The sequence below is a fragment of the Alligator mississippiensis genome, chromosome 1 (assembly GCF_030867095.1).
Source record: "Alligator mississippiensis isolate rAllMis1 chromosome 1, rAllMis1, whole genome shotgun sequence".
In the NCBI taxonomy this organism is placed as follows: domain Eukaryota; kingdom Metazoa; phylum Chordata; order Crocodylia; family Alligatoridae; genus Alligator; species Alligator mississippiensis.
The window spans coordinates 306,420,861-306,438,892 of record NC_081824.1 but is presented as its reverse complement, the minus strand read 5'-3'; the positions used below and the strand labels follow the sequence as shown (position 1 = coordinate 306,438,892).

At 43.5% G+C, this 18,032-nt stretch overlaps 1 protein-coding gene across 1 annotated transcript; it reads right to left on the bottom strand.

Moving 5' to 3' along the window:
* Positions 1-430: 430 nt before the first annotated feature.
* DYNLT3 (dynein light chain Tctex-type 3) lies at positions 431-15,601 on the bottom strand. The gene is made up of 5 exons (XM_006277088.4): positions 15,505-15,601; positions 13,770-13,811; positions 6,833-6,956; positions 4,887-4,964; positions 431-2,544 (listed from the first exon to the last, which is right to left on the bottom strand). The coding sequence occupies exons 1-5, from the start codon at positions 15,532-15,534 to the stop codon at positions 2,468-2,470; spliced, it is 351 nt and encodes a 116-aa protein (XP_006277150.1). The 5' UTR covers positions 15,535-15,601; the 3' UTR covers positions 431-2,467.
* Positions 15,602-18,032: the final 2,431 nt, after the last annotated feature.

Genomic DNA, 18,032 nt, shown 5'->3' with positions numbered 1-18,032 from the left:
GTCATGGGCAAGGAGGGGAAATCAGTACAAAGTAGGTAACTGTTGACACACAAAACCCTTGCTTCTTGTGATACCTTTTATTGGACCAATTGTATAGCTGGTAGAGAATTCTGACAAGCTTTTTTACTTCATCCTTTGTTGACACAACAAAGTTATTGGGAATACAGTTACTTTGGCCCCATAGTTTATATAGCTAAGCATATTGGATGATTCAGTAAAAACTATCCTGCATGGTACTCTGAAAAGCAGAAAAAGCATGGGACACTAATGCTAATCCATACATTTTGACACTTGACAGAGCAAATCAATCACTTCCAAAAAATAAAAGTATGCAACTGTAATGTTTCAATTGTATAAAACAGTAAGAGGCTGGACAGTAAAGTACTATAGCAGATTGTTGTCTATGAACTGATGATATTAAGGGCAGATATACAACTAAGGCAAATCTTTATTATTTTTGGTAAATACAAAACAAGCAATTTTAAAAGAAGCTTTATTTTCAAGACTTCCAGTGATCTTTTCTGCAGTGGAACTTCACCAAGCCTAGGCAGCAATACTTTTATTAATGTGTCTCACATTTACAAAAACAGCAATACTGAGAGAGTAAATGGCTGTTTGGAATAACTATTCCAGTTTGGCAGCTAAAGCTTATGAAATGAGATAGCAGCTATGCCTGCATTTTCTGCTTTCAAATTGTTACCCTAAACCAAATAATCTTCAATTGCTTTATTATATATCTGAACTTCAGTGCACTATGCAAATACTTTTCTCACACTATACCTGACTCCTAGACAAGTGCAATGTTTTAGAGCTTCTGTTGGTGCTTAGATAAAAGCTGAATGCTATTTATGCAAAGCAACTAGCATGGTGTATAAAGTTATATCTATATTCCACTATTTAGCAATAGCTTTTTATATAGTTTAAGCAATGGAAATAGTATTTTTACAAGGACTTTTAAAATCTTAGATCAAGAGTGCTTATGGGGAGTGGGGGCAGGGGATGGGGAGAAATCTGCAGAACTGCATAAAATGGTTGATTAAAATTAATAAGAAGCAATGTTTTACAGAAACTCTGGTACCAGTATCTTCCATAAAGAGGCAGTAATTTAATAATAAAACTAGTTCAAGCAGTTTGATGTAGCAAACTTTAAATCTGCCACTTGGTGACAGTGACTAGTGAGGCATTTTTTGGTACTGTACCACTTGGTACTGTGTAATACACTATTTGTGCATTAACTGACACAAATCCAATCCCACAAATGCCTGCACACAGGCGTAATTCTTCCTGAATGTGAATGTCTCAAGTCAATAGGATTATTCACAAAAAAGAAGTTAAGGACATGTATTAACTGAGGCTCCCATCCTAAAGACATTTATGTTCCTCATTTTAATTGGTTTATGTTACTCATAGTTATTAAATAACTTTAGAATTTAAAAACGTAGGAGAGATAAAGAACATATCCTTATATTCGTAAGAATAATGTATGTATGCCTGAACAGAGCAAGACTGTCAAAATGTGCATCTCCTTTTCATAAAACCTCATTTGGTTTTATGCCACTTGATTGCTGTAAACAGCTCTGAGAAACCTAAGCCTTGTTCTACTGTCCCCAGTAAGATCAATAGATGCAGACCTGGGTTCTTAGGAAAGGCAACATTTTAAGTTGGACTTATAATATAAAAGGGGTTGGATCAAATTTCCTTGTTGCTGAGAATCAGAGAAGACCATATTTAAGTATTTTACTAATTTGGTCAGTTTGTTTTAAGAAATATGAATCTGTATGAATTAAGTGCTAAATAAACATCAGATCCAACAATGTTTCTGCTGACTTCAATTACAAAATTCTAAACTTTTTCATCTAAAGGAAGATCAAACCTCTCAATAACTGAGGTCACTAGAGAGAGAGAGGAATTTTAGCCAATGCAGTATTTTTGTGCCCAGGTTAGAGAAACCTCATACATTAAGGTTTTCACATATTTAGCAATGCTTGATCGACTGTGTGTAATGCTCATTCAACATCATGAGCATCAACACATAAAGTAGCAATTAACCTTGTTTAATTGAATATGAGATACCAATATTAACAATGTATAGATATTCTTAATTTGGTCCCAACTGCATCCAATCTCGATTATCCCTTCAGTTTCCTTCTGCTGATTTTCCATCTCCCAGTGAATAAAGTGCCATTTTCTCATTTTGGTGCAAATATGCATTTTCTCATTTGATTTCATGGCATCTTCTTCAGGATATCTTCATTTTAGAATATTTAACTTATAAATATTTTCTAGTTTTAAGGTAGTTAAACTGAAAATGTAATTAGAATGTACAATTTGTATAGAGGGCTCTAAAATCTGTTGCATACCTCATCTTAGTGTATAAACAGTGATATTAAATATGAGAAAAATGCTTTGAGTGGTATTTTTTCTATCTTAAAGGCTTTGGTGTTGGTGGTAGTATTATTCCAGTCAGCTACAGGATAATAGCAACAGCAAAAACATTGACAATGCAGTTCATTGTTCGGTTCTCCCATCTCACTGTGCAGGTACCTAAAAGATATTAAAATCGAGAAATAAGATGAGACAGTGACTCCATTACATTTTGTACATTTCATTACATTCTTTCCTAAGAACCCAGTCTTTAATGTCAGGACCCTTGTCCCGACAAATTCAGCTACTGATTTCTCTAATTCATAATTCTGTTTATAAATATCAACCTAACTTTTTGTTGCTACTTGAAATACAAAACACCAAACCAGCGATTTCCTCTAACTTATAAAGTACTATTTACTAGCAGACATGGGTTTTATAATCTTATTTAACACTAAATAGAATGTAACAGGCTGTTTTCTCCTTAATCTATTTCCTTAGTGTTAATAGTGCTTCTGTGACTTTCTGAGCAGCATGGAAAATCGACTTGGTCAAAACTTTTCCTGCAATTTTTGCTTTCTTCTTCCTGCTCTTATACTAATGGTATTCCTGCTGCCAAGAAAACATTTTTCTTTCTTCTCGTACACTTAAAGGAGCTGATAGTTACTGAAACTCAAAGCTTTTTTAGTGCAGGTGCAGACAGATCAGCGATTCAACGTCAGTTTTTAAAATCTGGATTTTAAGTTCTCTGTGCCCTGCCGGTTAAAGTTCTTCCATGTTCAGGCAATGAATCAATATTTTCAAATTGCCAGATATTTTGCGGCCCTTATGCTTTCTGAAGCCTTCGTCTGTGCATAAAAAATATACGTTAACACCACAGCTATATGACTACACAGTTTAATAATGTTGGCCTAAAATTAAAAGAGCTAGAAGCGAAACAATTTCTCTGCCAGCTCTAAAGCTAATTAAATGCAAAGATTAACACATGCTGACTTGACACTTTTTTACTGGAATCTTATTTTCTAACAAATGCCATAACTCAGTTACATTCTAATGTGCTCTCCTTTTTTTACCCTTTATCCTGTTCTACACTACTTGATGAAACTGAGCTTGGCAGGCTCAAAAATATTCTAACAATCTTACCTCTGCACATGGTGAACTGAAATAGAAGCACCTAGAATTAATGCAGAAGCAAATAAACATACCAACTAATACATATTTATGAAATAGCTATAAAAGCCAACTATAGCACTAGAATGATGCCAGGATAGTCCAGGAAAAGAGAGAGGTAAGGACTTTTGTGGGCAGTATCTTTTACTGGACCAACTAAACAGTTGGGATAGACTTAGATCACCTTTCAACTGCAGGACACCTGGATTCATAGATTCATAGATGTTAGGGTCAGAAGGGACCACAATAGATCATCGAGTCCGACCCCCTGCATAAGCAGGAAAGAGTGCTGAGATAACCCCAGCTAGATGCTCATCTAACCTCCTCTTGAAGAACCCCAGGGTAGGGGAGAGCACCACCTCCCTTGGGAGCCCGTTCCAGACCCTGGCCACTCTAACTGTGAAGAAGTTCCTCCTAATGTCCAATCTAAATCTGCTCTCTGCTAGCTTGTGGCCATTATTTCTTGTAACCCCCGGGGGCGCCTTGGTGAATAAATACTCACCAATTCCCTTCTGTGCCCCCGTGATGAACTTATAGGCAGCCACAAGGTCGCCTCTCAACCTTCTCTTGCGGAGGCTGAAAAGATCCAGTTTCTCTAGTCTCTCCTCGTAGGGCTTGGTCTGCAGGCCCTTAACCATACGAGTGGCCCTTCTCTGGACCCTCTCCAGGTTATCCGCATCCCTCTTGAATTGCGGCGCCCAGAATTGCACGCAGTACTCCAACTGCGGTCAACTCCAACTGTGGATAGATCACCCACAAAGATCTTTGCCTCTCATAAAATAATCAAACTATTGCTGTTTTAACTAAAGATTTTTTTTATCATTTCCACTCATAATAGGCAAATATTCAGCACTGCAGATGTACAGTTGGAGTACACAGTGAATCAGTGCACTTATAATTGAAGATTCTCTATGGCCACTGAAGGGGGGACACTTGAAGATTACTGTTTACTGTATCCTGACTGTCCCTGATACAGGCATTATTTTTTTTCCAACAGGAAAAGAATTATTGATTTCCATTAGCATATATGATACAAAGAGGTAAAGCCCTAGCAAGATCAATCAATAAAAAAGGATTTATTTGTGGAAGGAAGATGTTGCTGAACCCTGGAATGATTCCACACAGACGTCTACAAAGACCTGCAACGTGCTTCTGAAACTGACTTGAGTTTGCTGTGATTGCAAACAAGACTTCAATTCTGGAAGTGATGGCTTTTGCAATCAGCCTTACTTAGCCTAATTAGCCCTTCAAACTGTTAAATAATAACATTTCTAACAGTGCTGAGCAACAGGTAGTCTGTTTGCTGACTTTTAGTGAGATGCTTTTATGTAAATCTCAGGAAAGGAACTCACCATCAGTTGTGGTATCCCAAAAGCATGAACTTGCTGTGTGGAGGCCAGCTCCACTCTTCTGCATCACTGCACAAGTTACTAAAGGAAAGAGTAATAAAAGCAGTATTTTCTTTTGTTCATGAAGCAAGAGACAGATGAATCTTTCAGAACTGCAAAACTGTTTTTTTCATTATATTTTCATATGCTGGGAAGCTTTAAAGCATAGGTGATACTGTTATTTTGTGCCTAAATAAGAGTGCCAGCTGTACCCTTCATGTATGCTTTTATGTTAGACTTGGACCTAAATTCATATTTTACTGATTGCAAACCTTTCATTTTTTCTAAAATTGGGCCTGAAGTATGTATACAAGCAGAGAAGTAACTTCTCTTTGTCAAAACAAGGAAAGCCATTATGCACACTACCTTTAGAAATTTTAAGATGATTTTTTTTGTTCTAGCATTAGGTTTTCTTACAATGTCTGCTTAATCTAAAGCTCAAATGTAATTTTGTTGTAGCTGTTTAAACTTCTTACTGGTGCAAAGGCAAGAGCTTAGCCAAAAAGCTTATTGGTAGGACTAAATTCCATAATTACTTTTCAATACTTAGGGTTGGTAAATGCCTTGAAAGCACAGCCACACATCAGAAATGTCAAGACATAGTAAGATAGAGTGCCCACAGCAAGGGATTGCCTGATACAGGTAGTGTTCATCAAATCTTCTTAGTTGCAGATCAGTGGGGGGTCAACTATTTTGAAAGGCATGCCACACTATACTCTCTCCCACCCCGTTATGGCATGCCACTCTGATCCCCCACTCCTGCCCAACTGGTTGCTCTGCCCTATGCTCCCTGTCTGATCTGCTGTTGTGTTCCCTTGCTCTTTCTCTTATGTACCACACAGGTAGGCTGCCCATGTCAATTGTGGCATGCGCACCATGGGTTAATAACCCCAATGAAGACACTGTAGCACAAGCCACCTTCCAAATAGGGTGCAACATCAACTTGACGTTGCCGATGTGGTGCGGTTCCTCCCCTTCCCCCTCATTTCATGGTGTCCCTTCCTTGCCCCACCCCTCCCTTCCTCATTTGCATGCTGGCCCCGCTCTGTGCCAGTCCCCACCGGCTGCGTGGGCTGGAACAGGTTGTGGTGCAGCGGGCAGATGCAGGGGGTGCGGCTGCCAGTGTGGAGGGATGCTGTGGCCGGGCCTGCGGGAAATTCTGCTGCCACTGCTGCTGTGGCTGTCAGGGCAGGAAGCCGGCGTTGCTCCCACCTCCCCCTGCACCCGCAGACATTGCACTGGGGTGGTGAGTCGCGGGCCCCGGGGAGGGAGGGACCCCTGCCGCTTGGGCTTGGGCTGCCCCAGGGGAGAGGGAGCAGGGAGGTGTCCCTGCACATCCCACACCCCCCTGTAGAGTCTCCACATGTCCCCCTGGCTGCTGAGCCCAGGTGCACAGGTGTAGGAGCATCCTCGAGGTCGCCCAGGTGGCAGGGAGAACACGGTGGGGTCAGGGGGCACCCCTTGACCCCTGCGTCCCCAGGCTGTGGCCAGATTGGACAGGCTGCGCGAGCACCCATCTCCTGCTGGCCCACTGGGTGATAAAAAGTTCATGATCCGACCCCACATTCAAAAAGGTTGGACACCCCTGATCTAGAACTTAGAACTGACAACACTTTAAAAGGCAGATCACCAATTCTTAGATACAACCTTTTAAAAAAATCTTATCCATTTGGATTCAGAATAATGCAATCTACCTCCTACAAGTAATGCCAGAAGTGTTGGGTGACATAACTGTTTTGAGTTTTAAGTATATATAAAAACATCTCTTCTATTTTCTTCTACACTAGTTCCTTCCATCCAAGTAAGGAATGAGAAGGTACCTCAGATACCTTGTTTTAAAAAGCATGCTTTTGAATAACAGCTCATCTGAACTGTGTAGAAGGGAAAGAATATGGACAAACTGTACTTACCAATGTATTTGTATGTTTTTCCTAATTTCACCAGATGTGTTAAAGATTGCTCTACTATAGTAGCAGTCCATTGATTGACTTTGTCATGACTATAATCTGCCTTGCCCAAAATGCTTTCTATGCACTGAAAACAGAAAAATGAATTATGATAGGAAGTAAATATGAAATATGAAACATAATAGCAAAGGAAACTATGCTACTAAGGACGCATTCCTTAGTAGAAAGCATACCAGAATGCATGTTCGTATCTTGGGTCCCTTTTAATCAATTTGGCTGTCTATAAAGCAGTTGTTTAATTGTAAATTAAAATATAATTCAGCATTCTTTGCTGAAGACAGCAGGAATGTATTTTTACCATACACTGTTCTCTAAGTTGCAACTGATGAGGTATTGTGAAGCTGTTGCTAAAAACTTACTTCTCAATAGATATTAGCTGCAATATATTCTAATAATCTGGTTGGGAAACAGATTTACAATTCACTTGCCAGGAAAATAAAAGTTCCGATTACACTTACTGATAGTAAGTTATTATCTTGTATAGTGAAGTGTCACTGCTTCTCCTTCAGAATCTATAGTAATATAAAAATGTCCTTTTAGGACAGACTCATTTCTTAAAAAAATAAAATAAAAAATACAGATTTGTTCATTCTAGCTATGTAAACTTTAAACTGGTGAAATAACTGTGCTTTCCTATAAATGTAATCCTTCTAATTCCAATTAAGCTTCAAATTTGATCAATGAAATAATAGTCTCCTGGAATTCCAGAGACCAAAACATAGGATTAAACAATATTAAACTGTAACAAAACTAACCCTTTACATGGTAGGTAAATAAGAATACCTTTTTTGATAGAAACCGTTTGTCCCATGAACACCCACTGAAATTATTTAGGAGTCTGTGGGCACATCTACATGAGACACTTAACTTCACATTAGCATAGGTTACTGCGAAGTAAGCATGTGTGTCTACATATGCACATGCTTACTTCGCAGTAAACCTCCCTAATACTGAGTAAATTTGCAACCTGCAAATACAAGTAGCAAATTAACTTGGCATTAGTAATGGTGCCATACTGCTCGTGTAGATACCTGACTGGAAGCAAAATCTGCTCCTAGTCAGCTGTCCACCCAGGGGCAGGAGATTGCTCCCCGCTCCCGGGAGCTGCCTGCTGCCAGGGTGGGCTCCACCACAGAAGCCTGGGCAGGGACTATGTCCCTCTGCTCCAGCAGCAGTGAGCTGTAAGCCCCCCACTCTGAAATTGGAGACCAGGGACTGGGAGATCCGTATCTCCCAGTCTCCGCTCCACCATCGCAATCAGGGAGCAAAGGGCTGGGAGACCCTTATCTTGCAGCAGCAGCTCTGTGAGCACAGGGCTACTGCTAGGAGATGCTTATCTCCCAGCCTAAGCCCCCAACTCCAGAGCTCAGGCTGGGAGATAAGCATCTCCCAGCAGTGGCCCCACTATCACAGAGCAGGCACTGGGAGCTCCCTGCCGGTGGCGGCTGGGGAGCTTGTTACCTGATCAGCTCCATAAGTGTGGAGCTGGGGGGCAGGGAAGACGGGACACACAAGCTCCCCAGCCTGTTCTTCCACCCAGTTCTCATGGAGCTGGGTGGGGAACAAGCTCCCAGCCCCCACCCCGCAGGTCCCAGTCCTGTGCCCTGATCAGGTGATTGAGGCATGTGGCTTGGAAAGAGCTGCAGGGGTGGGGTAGGTCCCAGCCCGCGGTCCCAATCTGCTGGTGGGACAGCTAGCAGCTAGCTTGGATCAGGGCAGGGGACTACCTCTCCCATGCAGCTCTTTCCAAGCCCCATGCCCTTGATTGGGGAACCAGTGCTAGGAGCTCCCTCCTGGTGGGGCAAATGAACATTGTCCCCTGGGGGCAAGAAACAGCTGTCTCTTGACCAGGAGCTCCCTGCCAGACCCTAGGTTAGCACCCAGGGGCAGCCTGAAGCTCCCCTGTAGCGATAGGGGCCCATTGCAGGGCTGTTGGGACCTAGGAGCAAATCTGTTCCCTAATCCTCACGTGTAGACACCTACCCAAAAACCCTTACTGCATAGTAAAACTAGGCTGGAGTAACTGCATGTGTAGAAACTCTCAACAGCATAATACATGGGTTTTCAAACTTTTTTAACAAGTGTAACCCTTCTGTCTCAAATTTTCAGCTCGTGTACCCCTTTATTTTTTTCTTGTTTTTAACGTTACCAATTATGTGATATAAGGCAGGCTACACTAATCAACATTAAATGCATTATTAATATATACATTGAATATATATATCATAGTTATGCCATAACAGTTTGGGCCTGGTATGCTGGTGGATCAGTAGTGCTGGAAGGGGTATGGGGGGTGGGGTGCAGATCAAGGCCCCTGCGGTGAGGGAGGGAGGGAGTGGGGCAGGGGCAGAGGCAGGCACTGCACAGCTAGGGTGAAGGAGAGAATGGAGCTGTGAGCATCTCATTTGTGGGGTGTGGCTCCGCCACTGCGTGCTCCCCAGAAGGGCATGGGGGGTGTGACCCCCAGATCTGCCTGAGGAGTGAGGGTGGGCTGCCACTGCAGGCTGGGGCCAGGGCAACGCCAGGCTCTCCCTGGTGGGGGGTTGGGCCAAGGCTGTGCTCAGGGCGGGCAGTGGCGGTGCTGGAAGCGGGGGCTACAATGAATTTTGAGGAGGTTGCAGCCCCTCCCTTCCAATGCCATCGCTCTCGACACTGCCAGGTTGTGCTTCCGGCCGCCTGCATGCATGCATTGAGGCTGCATGCACGCATGCTACATTTATCAGCTGTATTGTCAGCCACATCAGCCAAAAAAAGCCAATTGGCGATACAGTCAATTTTCCTTATACCGGTGCCAATCTGACATGGGACCAATGTATCAGTGCACCTCTAGCAGTTTTTTCTCATTCATTCTGAGTACCTGCTACGACCTTTTTAATAGGATCAAATCCCCAAATTAGTTTGGATCCAGCATTATATATTATAGTACAGAAATGAAGATAGTGTTATTATCTTGTACTTATATCTTTTACAATTTTATGACTATTTATTACAAAAATATTCTTTGAGTCATCTATTTTTTAGAAAGATGCTACTGCTAGACAACAGAACATCCTAGCTTTAGTTACGCTTTAAAGCAGCGGAATGGGTATTGGCTTCATTCCCATAACTGATGCAAAATAACAAAAATCTGTCATACAGTCAGCTTTTCAAGTCAGGAACACTTATGTAAAAAGCTGAAATGTTCATATGACCCTGCACAGCAAGCACAAAAAAAAACCTAGGCTGACACAGTTCTTGAAAAGTACAGTTTTTTTTAATAGGACATACAGGGAAGCCCTTGCAGAGTCTGCAAAATCCTTCAGGGAATATTTTAATAGAGAAGTGCATCCTGTAAAACTTTCCAGGACCTGCATGGAATAGGATGTAGACTTTGACTTACTGGTAACAACAGCATTTCATTTAACCAATTAATGAGATAAATCATCTTAGACATATTTTGTCTTGCATAGAAAGCATTGAGTCTTAAAAACCAATTACAAAATTACATTTAAATGCTTATGTAAAGTAAAATTCTGGGTTCATCCCATTGTAGAATGCCCCTCAAAAGCAACCTTTCTTTCACTTACTGTCGAGATGAAGACAATTCTTTCTACAAGCTTGGAGTTCTTTTTGGTAAATACAGTATAAGCCACTTAAGATATCTCTGGGTAATGTGGGCAGCCACTAAATTTGTGCATTTGGGATTCAGCCATTTGCTAAATCCCATTGTTTTCAACAGTAAAGGTTCTATCTAAACTGCATTAAGCCTGTCTGGTAATCTACGTGGGAACAGTCTGCTTTCGGCTATCTGCACCCCTTCAGGCTCCTTACATTGTTACTTTGAGAGACTCCACTCTACTTGTAGCCTTTAAGGGGACAGAATCTAGCTGGTTTCACACTAGTAACAGCACAAAACTGACAGCAGTTGAGCTGGGCTAAAAAGAATAACCTCCCTCTGCACATGTCTAGCATTCAGAAAAGTGCCAGACAAGCCTATTATATATGGCTTATGCTGCTTCTCATTTCCCTGATGTCACAACTGGGAAAGAGGTTGACTAAATCCAAGAGTTCAAGAAATTAAATGAAAAAGAGGCCTACATTTACTTTTTAAATAAAAAATGCAAATATTATCTAGACCATTCGATCCTACGCAAAAATAGAAAAAAACTGTGTAGAGAAGAGCAAATGACTGGCTTGGATGGGCAAACACTTCAAACAGTACATTAAGAGTAAGTAGAAGTGATGGCAAAGAGGATTGATCAACAAGGTGGGAAAGTTGTCAGAGGCTAAAATGAAAAAACAACCAAAGCCTTGGGTAGTCCCACTTCAGGTTGGAGCTGCCAAAGAAAATAACAGCAAAAGATTCAAGTCATGACCAGGGAACTAGGAAGGAAGAAATGGTACCATTGTATACTAAAGATAGGGGGAGGACAACAAGAATAATCTAGATATGACCCAACTATTAAATGAATGCTTTGGTTTGGTCTTCAAAGATGAAGATGTAAATGAAGATAATGTAAGTACCAGATTGAAATGAGTGCATCTGAGGAGGCAGCAAATCTTAAATTGCTTATGGAGACAAAACTGGAGGTTGGATAATCTCCCTTTTAGACTATTTAAAATTGATATATTAAATAGCAACTTCTATAGCATAGATCTACAATGAATCTGTCAACCTGGGGATTATGACCGGAGAATAGCAAATTTACCTAGGTCAAGAAGAGAGTTGGGAAGGAGAGGGGAGGAAGGATTTCAAGCAATTACAGACCTGATATTTTGAATTCAAATGTAGTCAATTAGGGATCTTAGATACTGAAGGAAAGAATAATCATGAAAATAGAAAATGGACACAATGCAATATGGTTTTATCACAAAAGCTAATCTAATTCTCTGACAAGACCACTACTACTTAGATACGAGCAATGCTGCAGACCTAATCTATCTAGGATTTAAGAAAGCATGACACACTGCCTCATTGGAAATCCATATGTTAAATTGGGGATAAGAGGTTTAATAGGCTCAGATCAAATGTAAGGTGCATAAGGAGATGGCCAAAAGACAGTTTACAATAGATCAGAGATAAATCAGTAATTGCATTCCTCAAGTATTCCTTAGCAACTTTGGTGTAAAAACTAAATGTAAATGTCAGCTTTTCAAATCTGCAGACATCACACATCTAGGAAGTACTGCCAGTCAGAGGAGGATCAGATTACACAGGAAGAACTGGAAAAACTTGTGACATGGAGCAAGAGGAATGACATAAAGTTTAATAGGCTGAAGTGCAAGTCATGTATTTATGGACTAATACCAAGAACTTTAGCTGTAAGATGAGGTTCATAGCCTGGAGGCAACAGAGGAAGAAAGAAACCTGAACATGCTGGTCAACTGCAGGATGAACATAAGCTGCCAGGGTGGTGTCCAGGGTATTAAGTGGAATATATTTAGCAAAAGCTAAAAATGTGCTAGGGAAGTAATAAGACCAGTGTACAGACATTAATAATATGGTACAATATCAAACTGGCTATGAACAAATTTAGAGTGGAAATTTAGATTTCTAGTGGGAACGATATTCTGAAATGCTTTTTGGAAAAGTAGTGCAAGTAAGGAATATAATGTTTCAAAATAGAGCTCAACAAGTTTATGGAAGAGACAATGATAGGACAGGGGTGTTCTTAGATCAATAATCTGAACACATCATGTGGATGCAAATGTTTAGTAATTTGATGGTGAGAAACTTGCTGTCCATTTGGGAGGTATCTGGTATCTAATGTTTCTGCAGAACCCAGGAAGGATATTTTTCACCATGAATAAAGTAAGTGGTTCCTTTAGGGTGCTGACAGATGTGCAGCTCCATAGTCTAACTCATGATGCTTCACAGACAGACATTTGGGTCAGGAGGGTGGAGAATTATGCTCTGCTTTGGAGCTGATCCAGCCAAGGAGCTGTGTGTCTGCAGTTTCTCTACCCTAGCCACCCACTCCTTCACTCCCCCAGCTCTGGTGCTGTCTGCACAATGGCAGTTGCGGAGAAGGGAGGGGAGGGAGCTCGGGCTGGGGTCTGCTCAGCTTGTGCTGGAATGTGGGCAGGTGGACTGGAAACTAAAAGCGGGGGTTTAGCTGGAGAGCACCAGTGCTACTTAAAAAAATCTCACAGGTGCCTGGATGTAGTTTCTTGCCCAAATGCTCTGGCTCAAACAGAAAGCTAGATTTGAAGTCAGGGAGGAACAGCTGCCCAGTTTTCCTACACCCATACCTGATCAGGAAGGATCCTGGTTTTTGCTGATAAAAATTCCCCAATTTTTGGTTTTAAAAAAGTAACCCAAAATCTACATTTAATATATGAAACATCACTTATAGATATATAGATATATATCTATATCTATATATATAAAAATAAAAATATGTATGTATGTGTGTGTATATATATGTGTGTGTGTGTGTATATATAATCTCCTAGAAAAATGTGGAATTCAGATTACTTTTTAAAATTGAAATTTTTTTAATCAGAGAAAACCAGGATCCCTGCTGATCAGTGTGTGCGGGGGGGGGGGGGGGGGGGGGGGGGGGGGGGAGAAGTTCTGCCTTGCTCTGTATCACAAAGTATGCTTCTCTCATCTGAACATATTTTAACCTGAAAATTCCCTGCATTTTCAGTGGTAAAGTACTGTTAGCATCTTGTCAGTGTTTCCCTGCTCCTCCTCCCACCTGCTCCCTCACCCATTCTTCACTTATGGTTCATCACAGGGTTTGCTGCATCAGAATGCTTTGTGGTTGTGGTATGTGAGACGGTTCAAAGGGGATGATGTGAGTGACCTTTTTGGACACACAGCTGCCTGCGAATGCAGGGGACTGACCTCTGGGCCTAGAGGCTCCTGCTACTTATGTGTTTTTGTATAACCTACCTCTTTAACAATGTTGTGGGCTTCATCAGCATTGAAGATCATCTGTTAAAAAAACCCCAATGTGAAATACTGTCAGTAATTCATTTGTTTACTGATACAATGCTATTCCTATTAAAACACAGGTTAGGTCTTGTACCAAATGATTTAAAAATATAAAAAATATTTCTTCCCTTTCCAACACTGCACATCTGTCACCTGGTGTTAATTCTTGGGCTAAACTGCCCCTCACCGTGGGAGAATTTGAATAGGCCTTAAAAGATAAGCCCTGAGTACTCATATCAGGCTCATCTTGGACTTGCCTAAATATTCTTGATAGCAAGGAGTCATGACCCACATGGTCAAGTCTTGTTTACTTTTTAAATGAAGTAGCAAATAGGTGGATTCAATCTTTGTACCAAAAATGATGAAGTTTTATAAGCAATGCCAGGCTCATGTAATTTGTTCTGAATTCACTGATAATGTCAGTCCTCCTGGCCTGTTTTTTCCTGTTCATCTTTGTTAATGTTTCTTCTGCTAGCTTCATACTACCTTCTTCTTAAACTCTCACCACCACCCACTCCCAATAAAATACTTATGCTGTGGTGTGTGGTGCTACAGAAATAGCACAGGCAGACATGGGTCACTGAAGAAAATGATCAGTCTTTGGGTGTAACACCAGAGGGTTGGAGGGGGAGAGCTAGGGCATAACTCTGATGGGGTGGTTGTGTGTGTGAGGGTGCAGCTCACACAGGAAGTGTGTATGTGTGTGTGTAACTCTGGGAAATGTGTGAGGGCATAAAACTGTGATGGGGGGGTGCATGCCTGAGGGTGTAACATGGGAAGTGTTTGTGGGGGGGGGGGGGGGGGGGTTGGGTGCAACTGAGGGAAGGTGTGTGACAGTGAGGGTTTAAAGTCTGGTAGGTAGGTGGGCATGGGTGTAGCTCTGCTGGGAAGTGTGTGTGTGAGTGTGAGGGCATAACCTGGATGGGGTGTGTGATGGTACAACTCCAGTAGGAAAGGTGCATGTGAGCAGGGTAACTTAGGGGAGGGGTGTGCATGCATGCAACTCTGGGAAGTGTGCGCATGAGAGAGAGAGAGAGAAAGTGTACCAGGGCATAACCTGGATGGGATGTGTGAGGGTGCAACTCCAGGAAGAAGCGTGCTTGTGTGTGGGGGGGGGGTAGCTTGGGGGGGGTGCATGTGTGCAACTCTGGAAAGCGTGTGTGTTGGGTGCAACTCTGATGGGAAGTGTGAGTGTACAGGCATAACCTGGATAGGATTGTGTGAGGGTGCAGCTACAGGAGGAAGTGTGTGTGCAGAGTAACTATGGGGGAAGGAGGGAGTGCACATGTGCAACTCTGGGAAGCGTGCGTGTTGGGCACAGCTCGGAGGCGTGTGGTGTGTCACTCATTTGGAAACTACACAACGTCCGTGTGCGCATAACTCTGGGAAGTGGACATGTGTTTGGGCACAACTCTGATAGGAAGTGTGCTGTGCCTTTTGGAAATGAAGCGGGGTGTGAGCGCGTGCGCATGCACAAGTCTGATGGGAAGTGTGTATGTGTGTGTGTGTCCATTTAGAAACGAAGCGAGTCTGATCCAGTGGAGCAGTGCCAGCCGCCGGGCACACGGCCGCCCGCGCTCCGGAGGCTGCAGCTCGGCGGGCCCGCCCGGAGCCCGGCGTGGCCCACCCTCTCCCTCCCCCCGGGGACGGCCGTGCCCCTTCCCGAGCGCAGCCTGCGCAGGGGAACTCCTACCTCGTCGTTGTGGGGGTGAAACTCCTCCATGGCTGCGGCGGCTCCTGGCTCTCCGGGGCCTGCGCGGCTCCGCCCGCGGGGAGGAGCCGGGCGTGGCGGCCCAAGCTGCTGGGGCTGGTGGCTGCCCGCCCGCGTGGGGCTGGGGTCTTGCTGCTGCCGCTGAGAGGCCCGTGCAGGCGGGCTGGTGACCCGCGGGCCGAGCCTGGGCTAGCGCCGCGCTCGTGGCTCGGCCTGGCGGGGGGCCGAGGGGGTGAGGAGCCTGGCACTGAAGCGGGGGCCGATGTAGGGTTGGGAAGAGCAGGGTGCAGGTGGCGGGTGCTTGTGTCCAGCTCTAGAGAAGCAAGGCTGGAAGGGACCTCCAGAGGGCATCTAGCCCAGCGTTTCTCAACCTGGGGGTCGCCACCGGAAAGTGGGTGGCAAGAATATGTGAAAGGGTCAGGAACAAACGCGGAAGATGGATTCTCCTTTTAAAGGAATAAAACATGGGAAACGGGCATTTCCCTTGCAGGATGGCAGAATCCTAGCCTGCAAGGCCCCCCTGCCCCACATCCCTCCCTTGCCCCCCACACACTCAGGGCGCAGGAGCAAGGGGCACTGGGTCGGGACTGGCCATTGATGTATACACATGGGTCCTGGTACAAAACAGGTTGAGAACCACTGATGTAGTCCAACCCCTGCCTGAACTGCTTTGACCAGCCCTATTGAAACCATGCCCTACAAACAGGCTGACCAGATGGAAATCCAGGACACTGCCCTCCCCTCCCTCCATGCTCTCACAAGTGGTGTGGGTGGGAGGCATGCAGGGCAGACAGCAGTGCCTGCCCTCCTGCAAGGTGCTCTGCACAGCTCCTGGGCAGACTGTGTCCCATTACAATTCTCAGCAGCTGGGACCAGCCTCTGCAATCCAGGACTGCCTCTGCTAAAAAGGGACATATGGTCACCCTATCTACAAATCATAACCTAACTCTACCAAAGATAACCATCAACCCTAATGCAACACAGACCTAACCCCCCTAATGCCTAAGGCAAAATGTTTCAATGAGGCTTTCCAGTCTCACTTAAATAAGGTAAAGCAAAGGAACTATGGCAGTCCATGTCCTGCTTCTATAAAGTGTTGTTAGTATATTCTCAGGAGGTCCTGGATAGAAGGCCACTCCTCCTCACTGCAAAGGAAGGCAAATACTGGTATGGTCCACAGTCCATACCAGTCTGACCATGGGTTAAAATTCTTTCCTGACCCCAAATATGGTGATCAGTCTGACCTTGAGCAGCGGCGCAAGGCCCTCTAGTTGGGACCCTGGCTTTTTGCCCAGCAGGAGCATTAGCAAGTCCCCAGCCTTGGCTGTAGCCAACACCCAAAGCCTCTAGGAAGGCTTCAGAACACCCTGACACACATAGCAGAAAAGAAAGGATGTGGAGGGGGGCACAACCAGCAAAGCCCAAAAGCATGGGAAATTCTCATGGAAGAAGATAGGTATAGCTACACCTAGATCATCTCCAACCAGTGGCTGTCAGAAACTAGAAGCATTATTAATAGGCTACCAATGTATTATTTAGTTTAAGATCAAAGCAGAAGCAAATGTAACCACTTGTTTGCGAGAGGATATGTCAAGTTAAAACAAAAATGAAAAGAACACAACTAGGCAAAAAATAGTCAAAGTTTATTGTGTTGCGAGTCCTGTAGTTGTGATAGTTAAATATACACCTCTGATTTGGATTTGTAATGGCAAAATCTAGCATTCTTGGGTGGCTTGATGGTACCTCCAATACTTCTCTATATCTGGCATTTCTACACCTGAGTTACATGTTTTTTTTCTGGCTTCCTCTGTAGTGGGGGCAACATGAGCATATATTGACAACATTTCAGAAACAGGACATTGGCTGCTGTGGTTCCCCTGCTTTACCTGAAGGAGGATAGTGTTAGTTCTGTGTTGTGTTTGGGTTGACAGCAATCTTATGTAGAAGTTATATTAGGGATGGTATAAGATGGCTTGGATGAGGATGATTCTGCCTCAGGCAGGGGGTTGGACTAGATGACCTCTGGAGGTCCCTTCCAGCCCTGCTTCTCTATGATTCTGTTACCACACTGGGTTCAAGTTTTTAGCTTAAGCTAAAAAGCAGTCTGCAGACTGTAAAATGAAAGAGTGACATTACCAGGAATGGCTGTCAGACAGCAACATGCAGAAGAAGGGCTAGTTTGAACAATTAAATATCAAGACCATGGAGAAGCAGAGTTCTTAACACCTGTGGAGTGGAGGGAGGTTAACAGGAATCAAGGAGAAGATAATAAGCCATGAAGTCAATTGCCAATTGACTCTTTCGGCTCTGCCTGAATATAAATGCTGCTGCCCTTTCCAGGCACTTGATTTTCAAGTTTGGGTAAAGCAGGCACCAAAGGGGGCCGCAGTTGCACCACTGCATCCCCTCTGGATCTGCCTCTGTACCCAAGGTCCCACTGTCTGGCAGTTTGTGAATGAGTGGAGTGATGTCATAGCCATGATGGTCTGGGAAGTATGACAGGAGAGGAT